Source organism: Budorcas taxicolor, chromosome 9 (genome assembly GCF_023091745.1).
Source record: "Budorcas taxicolor isolate Tak-1 chromosome 9, Takin1.1, whole genome shotgun sequence".
NCBI lineage: Eukaryota > Metazoa > Chordata > Mammalia > Artiodactyla > Bovidae > Budorcas > Budorcas taxicolor.
In genome coordinates this window covers 57,841,009-57,858,256 of record NC_068918.1, presented here as the reverse complement: position 1 = coordinate 57,858,256, position 17,248 = coordinate 57,841,009, and the positions used below count along the sequence as shown (strand labels likewise).

The following is a 17,248-nucleotide window of genomic DNA, read 5'->3' as shown; positions in this document are numbered from 1 at the left end:
CCATTCCCTTCTCCAGTGGACCATGTTTTGTCAGAACTCTCCACCATGACCCATCCATCTTAGGTGGCCCTACACGGCATGGCTCATAGTTTCATTGAGTTAGACAGGGCTGTGGTCCATGTTACCAGATTGGTTGTGCCTTTCAAGAACTCCAAATCTGATTCTGAGTTCAGAAGGCCGCCGTAACTCTATCAGGAAGTCAAGCGATAATTTACAAACACTCCTCATTTCTCTTTCCTCTTTCCATTGCAGTCAAAGAGAACTCCGACCATGGTGTCGCTGGGAGGTGATAGCATTTATACGATATTTAAGGTAGTTTTTTGTATACAAGGACTTCCCTTGGTGGCTCAGACGGTAAAGCGTCTGCCTGTAATGCAGGAGGCCCAGATTCAATCCCTGGGTCAGGAAGATCTCCTGGAGAAGGAAATGGCAACCCACTCCAATATTCTTGCTTGGAAAATTCCATGGGCAGAAGAGCCTTCTAGGCTACAGTCCATGGGGTCCCAAAGAGTTGGACACGACTGAGTGACTTCACTTTCTTTACTTTCCTGGTGGCTCAGACGGTAAAGCATCTGCCTGCAATGCAGGAGACCTAGGTTCAATTGCTAGGTCGGGGAGATCTCCTGGAGAAGGAAATGGCAACCCACTCCAGTATTCTTGCCTGGAAAATTCCATGGACGGAGGAACCTGGGAGGCTACAGTCCATGGGGTCGCAAAGAGTCATACACGACTGAGCGACTTCACTTTCACTTTCACTTATGTATACAAATACATTTAGAGAATAACTTCTCTCCATTTTTTTAATCCCATATATCTCATATTTTATTTTGATTTTAAAAATTATTTTTAGCTTATAATTGCTATTTCAGTCATTTTATTGTTTAAAACAACATACCAATTAGGTGAAAAATGGAGCATAAAAAAGCAGATGCAATGAGTTACCTGAGATAATCTGGGATAATCCATAAGGCATATCATAGTAGTTTTGGTGTGTCTTTAATGAGGTTCTTTCCTGCACGGTCTCAGTATAAAATTAGTCTTAGAAGTAGGTCATTCACTCCAGCAATTTAGAAAACAATGACAAGATATATAAGCCAAATTAACCCCCTTGTACATGCTGACTGAACTACTGATGCATGAAACAATATGGATGAATGTTTTTAAAAGTCCACTGAGTGTCAGCAAGCTATAAATCTGGTGAAATCATGAGGCTTTAGGGAACATCATTTCAAAAAGTATGTTATGCAGTTTAGTGATGTTGGATAAGGGAATTAGGATAAAATCTTTAGTTGCTCCTAGAGAACTTTCAAATTCCTTTTCTTTTGTAAAGCCCAGTGAAGTTGCTTTCATCCTAAATATGAACACCACTTTCTTTACAGCTTATAACTTGCAGTTTTTCCCATATGAATAGCTGTTTTTAATGTGTGCAACAAGTTTTAGAACTATGCGTATTTTTGTGTTCCTGAGAAACCCCAAGTGGTAAAGAATTTGTGGATCATCACTAAAGGCTTATGGTAAAATCCAGATTATGAGAAACAAGATCAGAAGTGAAATTTTAAAATAAAATAAAATAAATAAAAAATAAATAAAATAATAAAAATAAAAATGGGTGGTTATATTCCTGAGAAGCGTCAGATAATTTTTTCACAGGAAAGATACGAAAATAGGTTATATATTTTAGTGGGTTAAAAACTATAGTCATGTCCTTTTTATCTTATTGCAATCCAATAACATGGATAATAGATAAAGTGATGGCAGGAAAAAGTGAATATGTAAGGAAATAATAACATAAAACAGTAGTTCCAAGTATTTACATAGGAGAAATAAAAGCACATGTTCACAAAAAGATTTGTGGAAAAACATGTATAACAGCTTTATTCATTATATAACCATTAATATGAGGAGCCTAAACATTCATTAGCTGGAGAATGAATTAACAATTTGTGGTTCATTCATGCTACTTATCAATGAGAAAGAGTGCACCACCGACATTTGCACCAGTATATATGAAGCTGAGCAACGTTATGTTTTCAGAAAGACAAGAGACACACAAAACTGCATGTCGTGTACGTCTTTATTTATATTAAGTTCCAGAATAGACGATGTTAATCTGTCATGGTAGAAGTCAGAACAGTATTTGACTGTAGAGGATGAGGATCAGCTGGAAATGAGCAGGAAAACTTTTTGAGGTAATGTAAGTGTCATATAGCTTTGTTGGGGTTTTGTGTCTATGAGTATATATACATTTGTCAGAACTTAAAGTTTAACCAGTTCACTGTATGTAGTTTACCTTAATAAGCCATGAATGAGGAAAAAGTGAGTATATGAAACATTTTATCTAATAACCAAATCACTGGCAGTACTAATCAAGCTGTGGATGGCAATAGCCTACAAATCTTACCTCCATTTGTGTCCATTTTGTCTGTTTGAAACCATTTGATTAGGTTCAAAGGTAATTTTTAATTGTCACTGTAAACCAAAGTATAGACTAAAGCATGTTCTGAGTGTTCTGTTATCAGAACATATTATAACATTCAAGGATGTGAAAGAGTTGAAACAGGGGTTGGGCTGTAACTTATAAATTAGTATTCTTTCTTGAGAGTCCAGTGTAAGTGGACACCTACATGGCAAATCAAATAGAGCCCATTGCTGGAACATCTGTCAGGCCATATGCTTTGGCCTCAGGTTCAGTGTAGAAACTAAAATGCTAATGACTCCATCCATCATTACAGAGCTTGGTGGGCATGCATCATTTGGTTGGACAGAGAAAATTCACCAGCAAAGTTACTGAAAGCAGGGAATTGTGTGGGGAGATTTGGTGGCACCATTTGTTTTGGTGAACTGAAATGGGGCTGTTTAACGTGTGACTGGTAATCCTATGCAGACTGCCATGAAAGCAGTGGCAATTGGGCCAATCTGTCAGTGAGCTCCCCAGGTGCTGGCAGTGTGCCTTCTGAGTGGGCCTGCCAAAACAGGAAAGCCAGCCATCTCTTTGCCCTTGGTGAGGCTCATCACTGCTAATGTAGTGTGATACAGCTAGTTTCTCAGCCAAAGGAAATGTCATTCCTTCTGCAGCAATGGATAATTTAAGCAATAGATTGAGAGTAGAATTAGTACAATGAGATGCAAATTGCTCTAAAAAACAACCAGCGAGGGGCTGACCTTTTGCAGTACCAACTGTTGTCAGCTGAGGTTCATTGAAAATGGTTGCTGTGAAACTTCTGGCCACATAGTGTTTTATCTGTCCAGGCAAATGTAGTCTTGTTCCTATGCGACATGTGAACATCGTCACATAGCACTGGAAATCAGAAGCGTGATTTAAAAAAATGAATAATTTGAAAGTACAGAAATTTTATCTGGTGAAATATATCACCATGATGTTTCGAATGCCAACTGGTTGTTGCTTATAAAGCTCTTCTTGATACTGCCATGCTATAATATTTTCTTATAGTATAAATATATGTCTATTTATACTGTGATATAAAGTGCCTGTATCATGCTTAATTTACACATGGAATTTTACTATCCCTGAAACTATTTCTTTCTGAGAAAAAAATCTGGTAATTTTTCATTTGTCATAATAAATGGAAAATCTTGGAAGAAATTAATCTATTCCTAGAAACATACAGTTTATAGTGGGCAATTAATTGAGAAGGAATTTGAGAGGACTATTTCAAAGCCAAACTGATTAAATATTTAACATGTGATTAATTCACATTGGGTACCATGGGAATAGGGGGAGAAAGGAATGAAATATGGTGAAATTGTACTAATGTCTGGATTTGGTGATAGTTCTGACATTATCTTGGTGAAGGTTCTAACATTTTATGGGTTATTGGCCCTGAGGCTGACACATCACTGAAATATTAGAATAACAAAAAGCAGTGTATAATTACCAGAACCATTAGTAAAGTCAGAGAAATTATGTCAGAATTGCTAAAGGTACATTGTTATCTTGAGACTTTTGGGAGACTGGATACATTTCTTCAAACAGTAGAATATTGGGGACACAGAAGAGGCATTTAATTTGTTTTTCTTTATAGATACTAAAGTACAGTAATAACCAGTGGTTTCAAGCTATTTGGTGAGATATATAAGCTGATTATGAGGAAAACCTTTGTAATTGCGGGGCTGTTGAAACCTAAAATGAGCTACTCTAGAGGCAGTAAAATTAACAATTAGTGAAAGTAGCCAAGCATAATCTGGATACGCATTTGCTAGAGATGTCGAGGACATTTAAGCATGAGCCTGAATACTTTATTAAGATCCTTTCAGCCCTGAGAGATACTGGTATAACTGAGTAAGAGATCATATGGAATCAGTCCTGTGCTATTTCAAAGTTGAGAGAGCACTCCAAAGATGGGAGTAAGTTTAATGAAGTCGTTAAGGAAAATTTCATTGAGTCTTTAAAGGGCAAATGCAGGCGATGCAGTTTCAATCCCTGTGTCGGGAAGATCCCTGGAGGGGGAAATGGCAACCCATTCTAGTCTTCTTGTCTGGAAAATCCTATGGACAGAGGAGCCTGGCAGGTTACAGTCAATGGGATTGGAAACAGGACTGAGCAACTGAGCACATACACATTGAAAGACATATAGGACATGGATAAGCAAGGATTAAGTGGGCATGCTCATCACTGCATTTGTGTGTGTGTGTGTGTGTGTGTGTGTGTGTGTGTGTGTGTGTGTGTATTGGGTGGAAACATCAAGAGATGAATCTTCTTTCAGTGGAAGGTTCACAATGGGAAGTAGAGGTAAACATAGTTTGTGGAAGAGATGGGACGAGGCCATGATGGGGACAAAAGCAAGAAAGAAACTACTGCTGACAGTATAGACATCACGTAGTGAGAGCCTAGGATTGGGCTGTGCCATTGAATTTTGAAAAAAATGTGAGGAGGGAAGGAGAGGGACCAGTGAAAGAAGACTGTTGAGTTTGGATCAGGTTGATACCAGGTGAAAGAGTTTGGGAGGATGTGAGTGAAATAATAAAGACAGATTACTAGAATATTATAGAGTAATAAAGGTTTTTAAATTGCCTTAAGCATTTATTTTTGACAGTCTGTGAATTTGTTTTCTCGTTTTCTCTCTGGGAATTAATTTGCCTGTTCAACCCAATCATTTGCTTGTTTCCCCTTCTACCTTGATAATTGCATGTGAGTTTTCCTAAATAGAAGTGAAAAATGGGGAAATGTTTTCATTCCTTTTTACTCTTTCTAACCTTAAAAAAGTTTACCAAGACAGTTTGAAACTTGTGGCCAAATTAAATCTCTGGGTATTCCTGGTTTTATTTAGGAGAGTTCATCTAAGAAAAGGCTGTTGGTGCTATCCGCCTTGCCTTCTGTATCCTGTGGCTCACAGAGCAGGACTAGCATCAGAGAAGAGTATCAGACATGTCTATTATACTTTCCTGACTCCTTGTAAACTGATAGATGATCACTAGCCTGCTGCTTAATTCTAATTTTCTCTGTTTATCTTATTTAAGTATTGAAGTAAAGTGTTAGTCACTCAGTCATGTCTGACTCTTTGCAACCCCATGGACTGTACCCTGCTAGGCTCCTCTGTCCATGGAATTCTCCAGGCAAGAATACTGGAGTGGGTTGCCATTTCCTTCTCCAATTTGATTTACAATTAATTCCACTCTACTTAAAAGACCATGTTCTATTTGGTAGCTAATAGCTATGACTCTTGTCAGTCCTGCTTTTCCTCAGGACATTGCTTTATTTGAGTTCACGGCATTATATCTTCCTTCTTGACTTCATGTAAAGAATTATAATCATTGGTCTTGAAGTAAAATCACTGACCAATATCATGGATTATATTTATCTTTTACCCTTTCCATTTTGGGTGTATATATGTATGTAACAAAGACCATCAGAAAGTATAGTCATATTTAATTTGTAGAATTGCTAAATATTCCTGAGGTCATTTTGGTTGGCTTTGTGTGGCTTTCTACCATAAAAAGTTCAATGCCTCAAAGATATAATGCATTCTTTTCTTTCTTTGATTATTCATAAACTCTGAATTTGTTGTCTGCAGATTACATAATTGACTATAAATGAATAATGTGTGGAATATTGTTTGTCTTCTTTATTCCTCGAACATATCTGTAAAAGCCTGGCAGTGTAGAAACTCAAGGATTTTTTCTCATTAATATCTATAAGTAACAATTGACTACTTTTTCTGTACAAGAGTAATACGCTCTCCTACTGTTTGCAGAAATGCTGTTTCAGTGTGTTTTTCAGATGTGTTGTGTCAAGCACTTCATAACTTTTAACTGAGCTCCTGTGACCAGTGTTACAATATGGGGGCTCTGGCAGTGGGCTGGTTTTCTTCTTAATGAAAAGCAGTCTGATTTAAATATGTAATATTTATAAAATTATTTTATTTTAGAATAAAACATAGAGAAAACCTCACAAAGAGTGAAAAACTATGACTCAATGAAGTTTTATAAGATACCCACCTCACAGATCGTGGAAAAGACTCCCAGCCATCCGAGAGGCTCTTTTCAAGTTCTCCATCTCAGACACAACTGAGTCATCTCCCTACCCCTATAAATAATAATTATCATGACTTTTAGCCTTTGTTTTTCTTATGGTTTTTGTCATATATATACATATATGTGAGATATATATATATGAAATATATATACTCTCCTTAGACACTATAGATTAGTCCTATTTTTAAAAATATATCTTTTAAAGTCCTGTTAATCTCTGTGTTTTTCCTGTGGCGTTTTTTCCCCTCACAATTTATCTATTGAGGAGCCCAGGCCCTTTGACTTATAGTTTTCACACAGTCTGCATTGTACTGATTGCATACAAATGTCCTCTTCAGTTCATGTTCCTTTGAATTTCCTGAAAATTGGCAGCCAGATCTAGATTCAGGTTTGATCCTCTGGCAATGCTAGAGGTGGTGCATAGTGTGATCACTAGAGGCACAAAACGTCTCATTTCTTTCTTTCTTTTTTTAATCCTCATACCAATTGGTGCTTAATGCCTATATTCATTCCTGGAGGTTGTCAGTTATAATATTCTGGTTTTATTATTTCTTTTGCATTTTGCTTAATTAATGAAGACATGCGTCTCATCATCTACTATTTGACTACACAGTGACACAGTTCATTTAAAGAAAGGGATGGTAGCTTCTCAACTCTTTCTTTAATTATTGGTTTTTAGTATAATTGGTTGGCTCCTATCATTATCAAAAGATGACAGATTCTTCTTTTTTCTTTTTATTATCATGAACTCATGGATTTATACATATTTAATGGACTTCAATTCACTGCAGTTAATACTGTTTTTTAAACTCAAATCATACCACTTTTTACTAGTGGTTGGCTCCTGAGTCCTTTTGATATGCCTTTAGTAGTCTTTGATAGCTTTATTGTTGCAAGGAATTGGTTTATGTGATTGTGGAACCTGGATAGGCAAGTTAAAGTCTGTAAGTCAAGCACTTGGAGAGGGCAGACTGGAATATTCAGCCACATACTAAAGTTGCTATTCATGGGTGGAATTCCTTCTACTTCAGAGAGGCCTCTGATCTACTCTTAAGTAAGATTATCTAGGATATTCTCTCTTACCTAATGCTGGATGGTTATGGACTTTAATTCCATCTACAAAATACCTTAGTAGAGCCACCTAGTTAGTGTTTGACTGAATAACTTGGGACTGTAGCCTTATCAGGTTGACACATTAAAAGAGCATCACAATTATCAAATATATTATTCACTTAGATATTGTTTTATCTTCATAATATTACTATCATTAGAATTTGCAGTTAGAACTTTTGCACAGTTACCTCACCCAATATTCTCAGTATCTCTGTTGAATAAACCTTTACAAAACTGATGTCCCCATTTTTAGATGAAAAGGCAGAGACTTGAGAAGTAATGAGAAAATATGAAGGTAATAAATAGTCATTTTAAGTCTAGACCATAGGAGTCATCTCCCATAGTTCTATCTATTTACTCATGACCTCTTTGTGTGGTTCCTCATATTTATCACCTTGTCCCCACATTGCAAAGATGCCTTTGCATCTTAGGTTAAAATTCATTTTTGTGTTTAATAACTGACTTTATTTTTTGTTAAGCTTGGCTCTAGTAATTTGCTACCCACAGCACATTTTCACCCTGCTTTATGTCAGAATTACAACATTTGCCTCTTCTTTTCCTGTGTCAAATATCATTTACCTTGTTCAGTCCTTTCATTGCCATATAGTAAATGGGTGGTGAACTTAGTATTATAATTTTAGTGTAATTTCTCCTACAGGAACATTATTTCCTTATCGTTTAATCTATTGAAATCAGTATGATTTGTAATGGATATAAGTGAGTGCTTTTCTCAAAATAGTAACAGTGTTTCTAATTTTTTTAATTTATAAATGTCTAAATTTTGTTTGCTGTGATACTCTTTCATGTTTCTAAAATTCTTTGATTTAATTGTTCAGTAATAATGATGATGATAGCTTTATCTCTATGATATCTATGAGAAAGAAAAAAAAATTCATATAGCAGACAAGTCCCAGGAAGGAACCCTCAGGTCCTTGGCTGGATTGTTATATGATTCACTGATTCACATCAACCTTAATTTTAGTGGGCAAATTTAAACTGAGATTAGTTTTGTAAAGAGCGCATTACTGACAAATTATATGCAGCCCCCTAAATATTATTCTATAGGAATTTAAATGCAAAACATAGAAAAACAATCGCTTGCCATTTTTCCAGCTCTTAAGAGGATGGAGGAGACATATATCATTATGAAAGGCAGTGAAAAAGAAAGCAATAAATGCAATTTAATTTTTCTTCATGTCAGTAGAGTGAAATAATCTCTGCAAGTGTTCTAAGTACCACATTATTTAATTTAAAATTAAATCAGATTAATTTTATTCCTCAAGTTTTGAAAAGAGAGACTGAAATAAACTATTCCATATTTTAACCATAGCATATTAACCTTTAGGATTTCAAGCTGAAAGTAACAGAGAACCAAATGTGTTATATCATTAACAGGAAATCCAGAAATGGGGTGGGGGGCTATAAGAACTGTTGACATCATTTCATTTTTAAATTTTTAAAATTTTTCTCAAGAGAGTAAAGTGAGGATTTATTAAATGGTAGTACACCCACAGGGTGAGAGTGGGCAGACTTAGGTGAGAAGCTTCTGACACCATTTTAGATACACAATCAAGAATCTGATTCTGTGTTTCTCCTTAATGTGACATCCTCATCATTTTATTCATGACACTGAGAGAAAGAAGAGGACCCACTGTGCTTTCTCTAGAAGTGAGGAAATCTTTCTGGAACTAACATGGCTTATTCCTATTATTTTTCATTGGCCAGGATCACACCCATTTTTAGACTTGTCAACTGTTCATGGGAACTGGACCTCCATGATTGTTTTTGACCAATTGTCTCAAGCTGAAATATCTTGATTCATAACCTATGGATCTTGTAAAAATACAGATTTTGATTCAATAGATCTAAAGTGATCTCTCTAAACTTTGCATTTGTAATAATCTGACAGGTGATCCTAATGCTAATGCAATAATAAATACTGGGAAATAACCAATATTACCACTACACTACTTTATGCTGGGAACTGAACTTGGCAGATAAATACTGCATGCACCGTGCATGATGAAGCTTACTTAGTTTAATTACAGGAGTGATAATAGTTAGCAATTCCAGTGACTTGCCTAGAGTTACTTGGTAAGTGATGAGTCTCAACAACCTATACTAGAGACAAAATAAATAAGAAAGCATGACAAGGATCTGGGGTGGGGGGTGGGGAGAGAAGAGGAATGAAGAAAGCAAAGTGCTAGGTTATAATCCTTGGATCATATAATTTTGTGTTTCCTAGTATTTCTCAGAGTTGGGGATTTTGCAATGGAGAAATCACATAAAAATCTCCAAGCAGAATAAAGAGCCTGGAACTGAAGAATATAAAGGCAGAAAACTATACGTGAACACTGCTGCATAGAGATAAAATTACCATTACTTCTTATTTCCGTCTTTCATAGCCCTGCCTACTCTGCTAAACTGGAGCCTTGTAGGCAGGCAAAAATCTATTATTTTGGCTTATAAAATAAAAAGTTATCATTATTTTTGAATTCTGAAATGTAAATGTCATAAACTGCTACTTTTAACTTTAATGCATTACTTGAAGCAAAGTAAATAAAGCAATGTCTAGTGCAGTAGACTATATTTTCTCATTGATATAATGCATTGATCAAGACTTAACAACAAATAATCAACTCATTTGACTGGACCTGTGATACAAATGAAGTAAAAACAGCTCTGGTTTATTTTAGAGGAAATATTACTAAATTTTGTGTCTTTAAACCTAGTTTTGAGTTTTAATCCTGCTACTAACAGGCTATGTATGTATCACATTTTGATTATATAATCTATAATCTATAAATGAAAATGACTATCACAGAAAATTTGAAATAGAGAACAGTGATAGAATCAGGATAACAGCTAATATAATATGAGGGACATGGAGGGGCTTATTAAGTGATTTTTGAAGAAAAATCTGGACTTATGACTACAATTATTTTATTGTTATTTTGAGAGATAGTTAGCATCTAAGTGTACTGTACTCATTAATTTTATCAATAATATATACCCTATATAAGCATACACATGTTATAGCTTTATTAGTATAATAAAAAACACGTACAAACAATATAATCAAGATCTCTGGATGGGATCACCTTAAGTAGAGCCCTCAGCATCTCTAAGTTGTGGTTTAGCTCAGAAAGAACTTTGTATAAATGATCTCTAGATGTCCTTGAGGTTCTATATTTCTGTAGCTTCCCTTTAGTATTTATTTTAATTAATGATTATTATATATTTTGCTAAATAACTTATGAAAGCCTCAGGAAGTTTTACATGACTCTTATCTTTAAAAATATCATGTGTATGAACTTAGTACATTTTAACAAAGAACTTTATCCCCAAAATAATAACATACTGCATAATATGATGCTGTGGAAGAGAAAATGCAAGATTTGAAACCCTACCTTCAGGATGATTTCAGTACACAAAAAGGTAAAAGGGCAGATACAGAATATGTTATAGAAGTGATTCAAGGTAGAAATGCGGGTTACATTTTTATGATAATCTCTGTGTTTCTGAGACCCTGTTCATGACAGTTTCAGTGGGGACGGCAGGTAGAAGAGTATGTTTAAGTTGATGAAATGTGAGCTTGAGGCTGAGAGGACATTTTTTGTCTTCCTATCTCATGTCATTATGGGCCTCATCTAGGAATACCTAAGAGTTATTGGTATCCATTTAGGGTAATTCAGATTTTTCATAAGAGCAAATGACTGATTCCAGCAGAAGTCAGTAGTGGTCTTGTAACTGTTGCAGAGAAATAGAGTAGATCCTATATTGGCAGGACATAAACAATGGAAAGTTTTAAAAAATTTGGAATTCTTCCAGGCTAGTGAAAATTTCTGAAATCGCCACTTATAAAGTAAATTAGGGTCAGAAGTGAGGTCTCACTAACAGTGCAAAAGACTGAAGGACTAGGAGAAAATCTCAGCAGCAATTGTGATTCAGATTGAGAAATCTATTTTAGCACAGGAAGCAGGTAGTAGTGAAGGCTGTTGAGCATTGCGGAGGCCTAGGTGAATTTTGGGATCATGAGAATATTCACAGAACTATGGTGGAGAGGATAATTTGACCTGGTAGATAATTGATTAGAAGTCATTGCAGAAGCTGGGAATTCCAGAAGTTAAGAGGTTGTTTGAGTGGGATTGTGAAAGAGCGATATGCAAGTGAGAAACTGGGATAGAGAGTAAAGTAGAAGACACTGTGCCTTCCTTTGGGAAAAGTTTGGAGGAAAGTGTTACTGTGAGATGAATGACAATGAAGATGGAAAGAGGAAATAATCATTATTGAGAGTAAAACATTAAGGGTGTACTTATAAACTCATCACAGAGGAAGATGGATTTTGAAATCCATCCTGAAAGTGCTAAAAGATGTGAGTGTGTGTGTGCATGAGTAGGATAATTTAGAAGGCAAAGTAGGAAGTGGGAGTTGATTGGTCTTGCCAAAGGAAGAGCTGAGAACTATAAATGGTAGTAAGAAAGGTGGTGGAAGATGGAGAGCACCACTGGAGGTGTAGATTAGGGGAGATAAGGTGAGGGCGTGTAGCTGTATGAGTGCTGAGTCATGGTCTGCCTTCTGGTTGGAAAATTAATATTAAATAATGTGATAACTGAAAAAATGCAGGTTGAGATTTGTATGCATAAAGTTTTTTTTTTGTTTGTTATGTAATTTATAGAGAGAGAGAATTCAGGTTGTGTTTTATGAATTTATATTTTAGGGCTGCTGAGTGTAAGCTGCTCTTACTCTTTGTGGGTTAGGAACAAAGAATTAACAAAACACTCAATGAATGAAAAATGTCAATGTCAAATTTGGGACTTTTTATCTGCAGGTATATATGTGTATATAGACACATGCATACATACAAGATAATATGCATGTATATGTCATTTTAGATACAGAGATGGGTGTTAAAGATACAATAGATTTTAACATTTTAAAACTTATTAAAGTAATTAATTCCTTTATTATTTACTTGTTTAAAAATGCAAGGTATTTCAAACATTCAAAAACATTTATAAAAAAAGCAAAAATTGACTACTAACATGCCTGCCACTCTAATTTAATAGAAACTGACATTTTGCTTTTTTGTCTCTTAATTTTTCTAAACAACTTTCTCCCTAAGATTTAAACATATATTTCAGAGAAATATAAGGAGATGTTCTACATTTACCAGGTTTTAGTTTGCTTAGTTTAACTGCCATGTTGAATTTTACTGATTGGATAAATCTCAGTTCATTTATCCACTACTCAGGTATATTTTATGGGATCTTTCCCATACTTAACTATTACAAATGATTCTGAGTTGAGCATTCCTGTACATATCTGTGATCACACATGAATGGGTGATCCAAATGTAGAAATGGAACTATTAGGTTCTATGTTTTATGCATCTTCAGCTTTACTAGATAGTAGCAAATAATTTTCTAACATGACTGTAACCATTTACCCTTCCATACGTAATTTTACTGGTCTGTTTTACACTATTTGATGAAATGATACATCAAATAATGTAAAAGGATACCAGGAATACTTAGCATTTTACCTACCAGACGTGAGAATGAGGAGCATGCCCATTTATCTTTCATAGTTGTGGCTTTTCTTTGCCCTTTGTGCTATCTTTGACATAAAGAATTTTTAAATTGAGGCTGAGGATCTCTTTTCATGGTTATTATACATACACATTTTCTCTCTTTATAGCCTCTCCATTTGTTGACAGGATTATTTGTCTTTTTCCTTATTGAACTGTAGAAGAATTTTACATAACCTGACTATTTATCTTTGATGGTTATTTTCATGACAAATATCTTATCATGGTTTGTGTCTTGCTTTTTTCACTTTATATATGATATCTTTCAATATATAGAAGTTAGCAATTTTATTATAGTTGAATTTGTCAACCGCATTCTTTATGGTCTTGTGTGAGGCATCCTGATATTATAAATATGTTTTCCAATAGTTCATTTTGAAAGTTGACAGATATGCTTTTAACTTTTAGGTTCTTTTGATTACTTCTTTTAAATGGTATAAATTGGCTGTCATTAATGCCAAAGAGATAAAAATTTGCAAAGAGTACAGATTTTGGCTTGACTGTAAATTATTCATTAGTATTTTATAGTCATCCTGTCATGATCGCATGCTATGCATTTAGAATACTGAGATGCATTGACCATGGTCTCAGTCTCCTGAAGGGACCAAACCTATTAAGCACATGCAGTGCAGTACAAGGGCTAAAAGAAGACTTTACATATATAAAGCCTGGGAGAAGGGAGATGGCAGTGAATTATTTGCCAAGAAGCCATTATCTGTCCTGCTAATTCATATACTCTGGGCTAATAGAAATTTTATGGAAAACTGAGATTACTATTATAGTTTAGCACTACACTCCTTAAGGGAAACCAATATTAACTTACATCCTTTTTCTGATTGAAAGACAACAGTGAAAATTTGTGGGGCTACATGGATATTTTCCTCCTAATTTTACAAATAATAAGTTATCACAGATGTTGTTTGCCAAGATGCTTTAAATTTCTGGAAATGTTAAAACCCTGTTTTATAAAAGATTGGTTTTTGTTTACAGAGACGAAATGGTGAAGATATACCTGTGGCTCAGACTAAGAACATCAATCACAGAAGATTTGCTGCTTCCTTTAGGTTGCAAGAAGTGACAAAAACTGATCAGGATTTGTATCGCTGTGTAACTCAGTCAGAACGAGGTTCTGGTGTGTCCAATTTTGCTCAACTTATTGTAAGAGGTAAAGTAATATTGCTTTCACTTCATGAAATTGCATGGCTTCGTTAGAACAAAACTGACTTTTGTAGATATTTGGATTGAATTTTAAATCTAGTGCTCTTTATCTCAAATCACTGCAAAAACCATACCATTATAAACGTTCTGAAAATATCTTAAGGTCAAATTAAGATTGTTGCTATATAGTGTGTCAGGTTTTCAGTAAGTGATTTTTATCAAAAGGAATCTATTTAATATTCCAACAGGGCTAACCATATATAAAATACTTCATTTTGCCATCAATTTAAGGCTACCAGAGGAATTGTTGAGGGATTATGATACATTGGTACTTTTCTTTAGTGAATACTGGAAAAACAAGTACAAGTGCATGTATAAGTACAAGTATAGTACTTATACTTGTATAAGTATAGTATAAGTAAGTATAAGTATAGTACTTGTATAAGTACAAGAACCATGTATATTACATTCACTGAAAATTGACTGAGTCCCTATATAATTCACTCTTCTAGGTTGTGGAGATACAATGGTTAGTAAAATACAAAGACCCTCCTCTATGTATATAGGGCTTCCCTGGTGTCTCAGATGGTAAAGAGTCTGCCTGCAGTGCGGGAGACCCAGGTTTGAACCCTGGGTCAGGAAGATTCCCTGGAGAAGGAAGTGGCAACCAACTCCAGTATTCTTGCCTGGAAAATTCCATGGATGGAGGAGCCTGGCAGGCTATAGTCCATGGGGTCACAAAGAGTTGGACATGACTGAGCAACTTCACTTTCTTTTCCCTATGTAGCTTAACACTGAAGTATAATAGGCACATCATATATAAAATTGTAGTATCACATCATGGGATGTGTTATGAATAAAAATAAATATACAAAATGAGGGGGATTGGTGGCTTAATTAAGATGATCTGAAGGCCTTTTTGTGAACATGACAACTGAGCTGAATCCTTCAAAAATGAGAATGTCAGCCATGTGAAAATTTAGAGGAAAAGCAACTATTGATGAATAGACTATCAGGCATCATTTGTTTATAACAAATGAAAATAATTATAAACCATGTAAGTCTCTTCAAGGAGAAGTTTGGCAGATTTTAACAAAAACATTTCATCTGGACTGAGATTTATCAGAGGTGTCAGGGAAGGCCTTTGTCTTTGACTTTCTTTGAGATAGAATCTGAAAGTTGAGAAAAAGTTGCTCAGATGAAGATTGTAGTTTTGAGGGTCAGGGGTAAGAAAAAGAAGGATCAGCAAGCAGAGATCAAGGCAAGTGTCAGTGCTTAGAGGCTAGAAGGAGAAAATGAGATAATCCACATTCAAGTTAATACATTTTATAATGCTTAACATCAAATGTCTTTTACGTGTATTATTTCATTGTTAGATTTACTTGATTTTAATACTTTAACCTTTAGTACTTTCAGAAGAAAATTGAAATTCAGACTATTTGATAATTGCCTAAGGCCACAAAGATCTAATAACCGGCTGAGCCAGAATTTAATTCCATGTTTCTTAACTCCTGGTGCTGGGCTCATTCTTTTCCACCAAAGCTTTATCTCACATTAACATTATTAAATAATGCTATTAGCTGCTTGTAATGCTTTTGTCTTGAGAGATTCTGTGACTCATTAAAAAAGAGAAGTTTATCTTTGTAAATTGAATAGAACTCTATTATAAATAAAACTTTGCTTATAGCTCCAGAGTCACCTTATATAGCACATGCTTTAGTTCATGAAATCACAGCCCCAGTTCATTGACTAACAAGAAAATATGGTAATATTTAACTCCAGTGTTTAGGTAAACAATTTAACATATATTCATATATGTTTGTATATTCATTTTTGGTGAGCCCTTTGCTTGCATCTTTCTCACCTGAGCCTGATGGTACCTTTGAAAAGCCTGAAAGTGTCCTTGGATAATCTTCAGAGTAATTAATATGCTATGGATACAAGAAGGTGGGTGTGCTCTTGAGTCATCATGCTCACTGTGTCTTCACGGGGCTGTATGTGAATTCACGATGTGCAGCCACTGAAGGAGACAGTAGCTTTTAATAATGCAACTAGAGTGCTTTTGACTAACCTACCGTTTTATATGTGTGTGTGTGTGTGTGCTCAGTTGCTCAGTTGTGTCTGAGTCTTTGTGGCACCAGGGACTGTAGCCCTCCAGGATCCTCTGCCCATGAAATTTTCCAGGCAAGAATACTGGAGTGGGGTACAATTTCCTATTTCAGGATATCATCCTGACCCATATTTATATGGATCGTCCAGACCCATATGTATATATAGAGAAAGGCATAAGTATAGATCTATAGATATAACAATTTTTGAAGAAGTGGCCCCTGATGTAGTCAACAGTTAAAAAAGGCAGAGTTGAAGCCTTTAGCTAGGTGCTCCCTTTAAACATAAATTTCCTTCTTTCAGATAGCCATTTAGTGCCTGTTTATTTTAAGAGATTTATTTTCGATTATTAGACCTCCCTTTTTTGTCTGAATTGAAAAGTAGATTTTATCAGAGCTTGCTTTTCTTTGCTTAGAGAATCTATATTATGGCTATTCTAGGAGTGCTACTTGAGAAGTAACTAATTATTTCAGTAATTATAAAAGGAAACTCTGAATTTCATAGAAAATCTTAGCTTTATTTCTTTCCCCTTTTTTTCCTTTTTGGTTTTTTTTTGTGATGTTCCTGCCATTTAACCTATATTTTGTTTTACATTTTATATTGTACTTATTGGGTAAAGACATGATGGTGCTGTGAATGTCCTATCCAGAATCTGTTTACATTTTAGAAATATATTTTGATAGTTTGGGCACTGTTTTTTTTCTTTTTTTCTTTTTCGTGTATTTTACTTTGATGTATATTTAACACTTACAGGTGATACTTTGCTTGCAGTTTGATTAGAAAACT

At 35.1% G+C, this 17,248-nt stretch overlaps 1 protein-coding gene across 1 annotated transcript in view; it reads left to right on the top strand.

Annotated features, from left to right (window-relative positions):
• PTPRK (protein tyrosine phosphatase receptor type K) overlaps window positions 1–17,248 on the top strand; it is a 625,738-nt gene that overhangs the window by 327,016 nt on the left and 281,474 nt on the right. Inside the window, exon 6 of the mRNA XM_052645975.1 lies at window positions 14,186–14,360. Within this exon, the coding sequence (XP_052501935.1) occupies window positions 14,186–14,360 (175 nt within the window). The remainder of the gene's footprint in view (window positions 1–14,185; window positions 14,361–17,248) is intronic.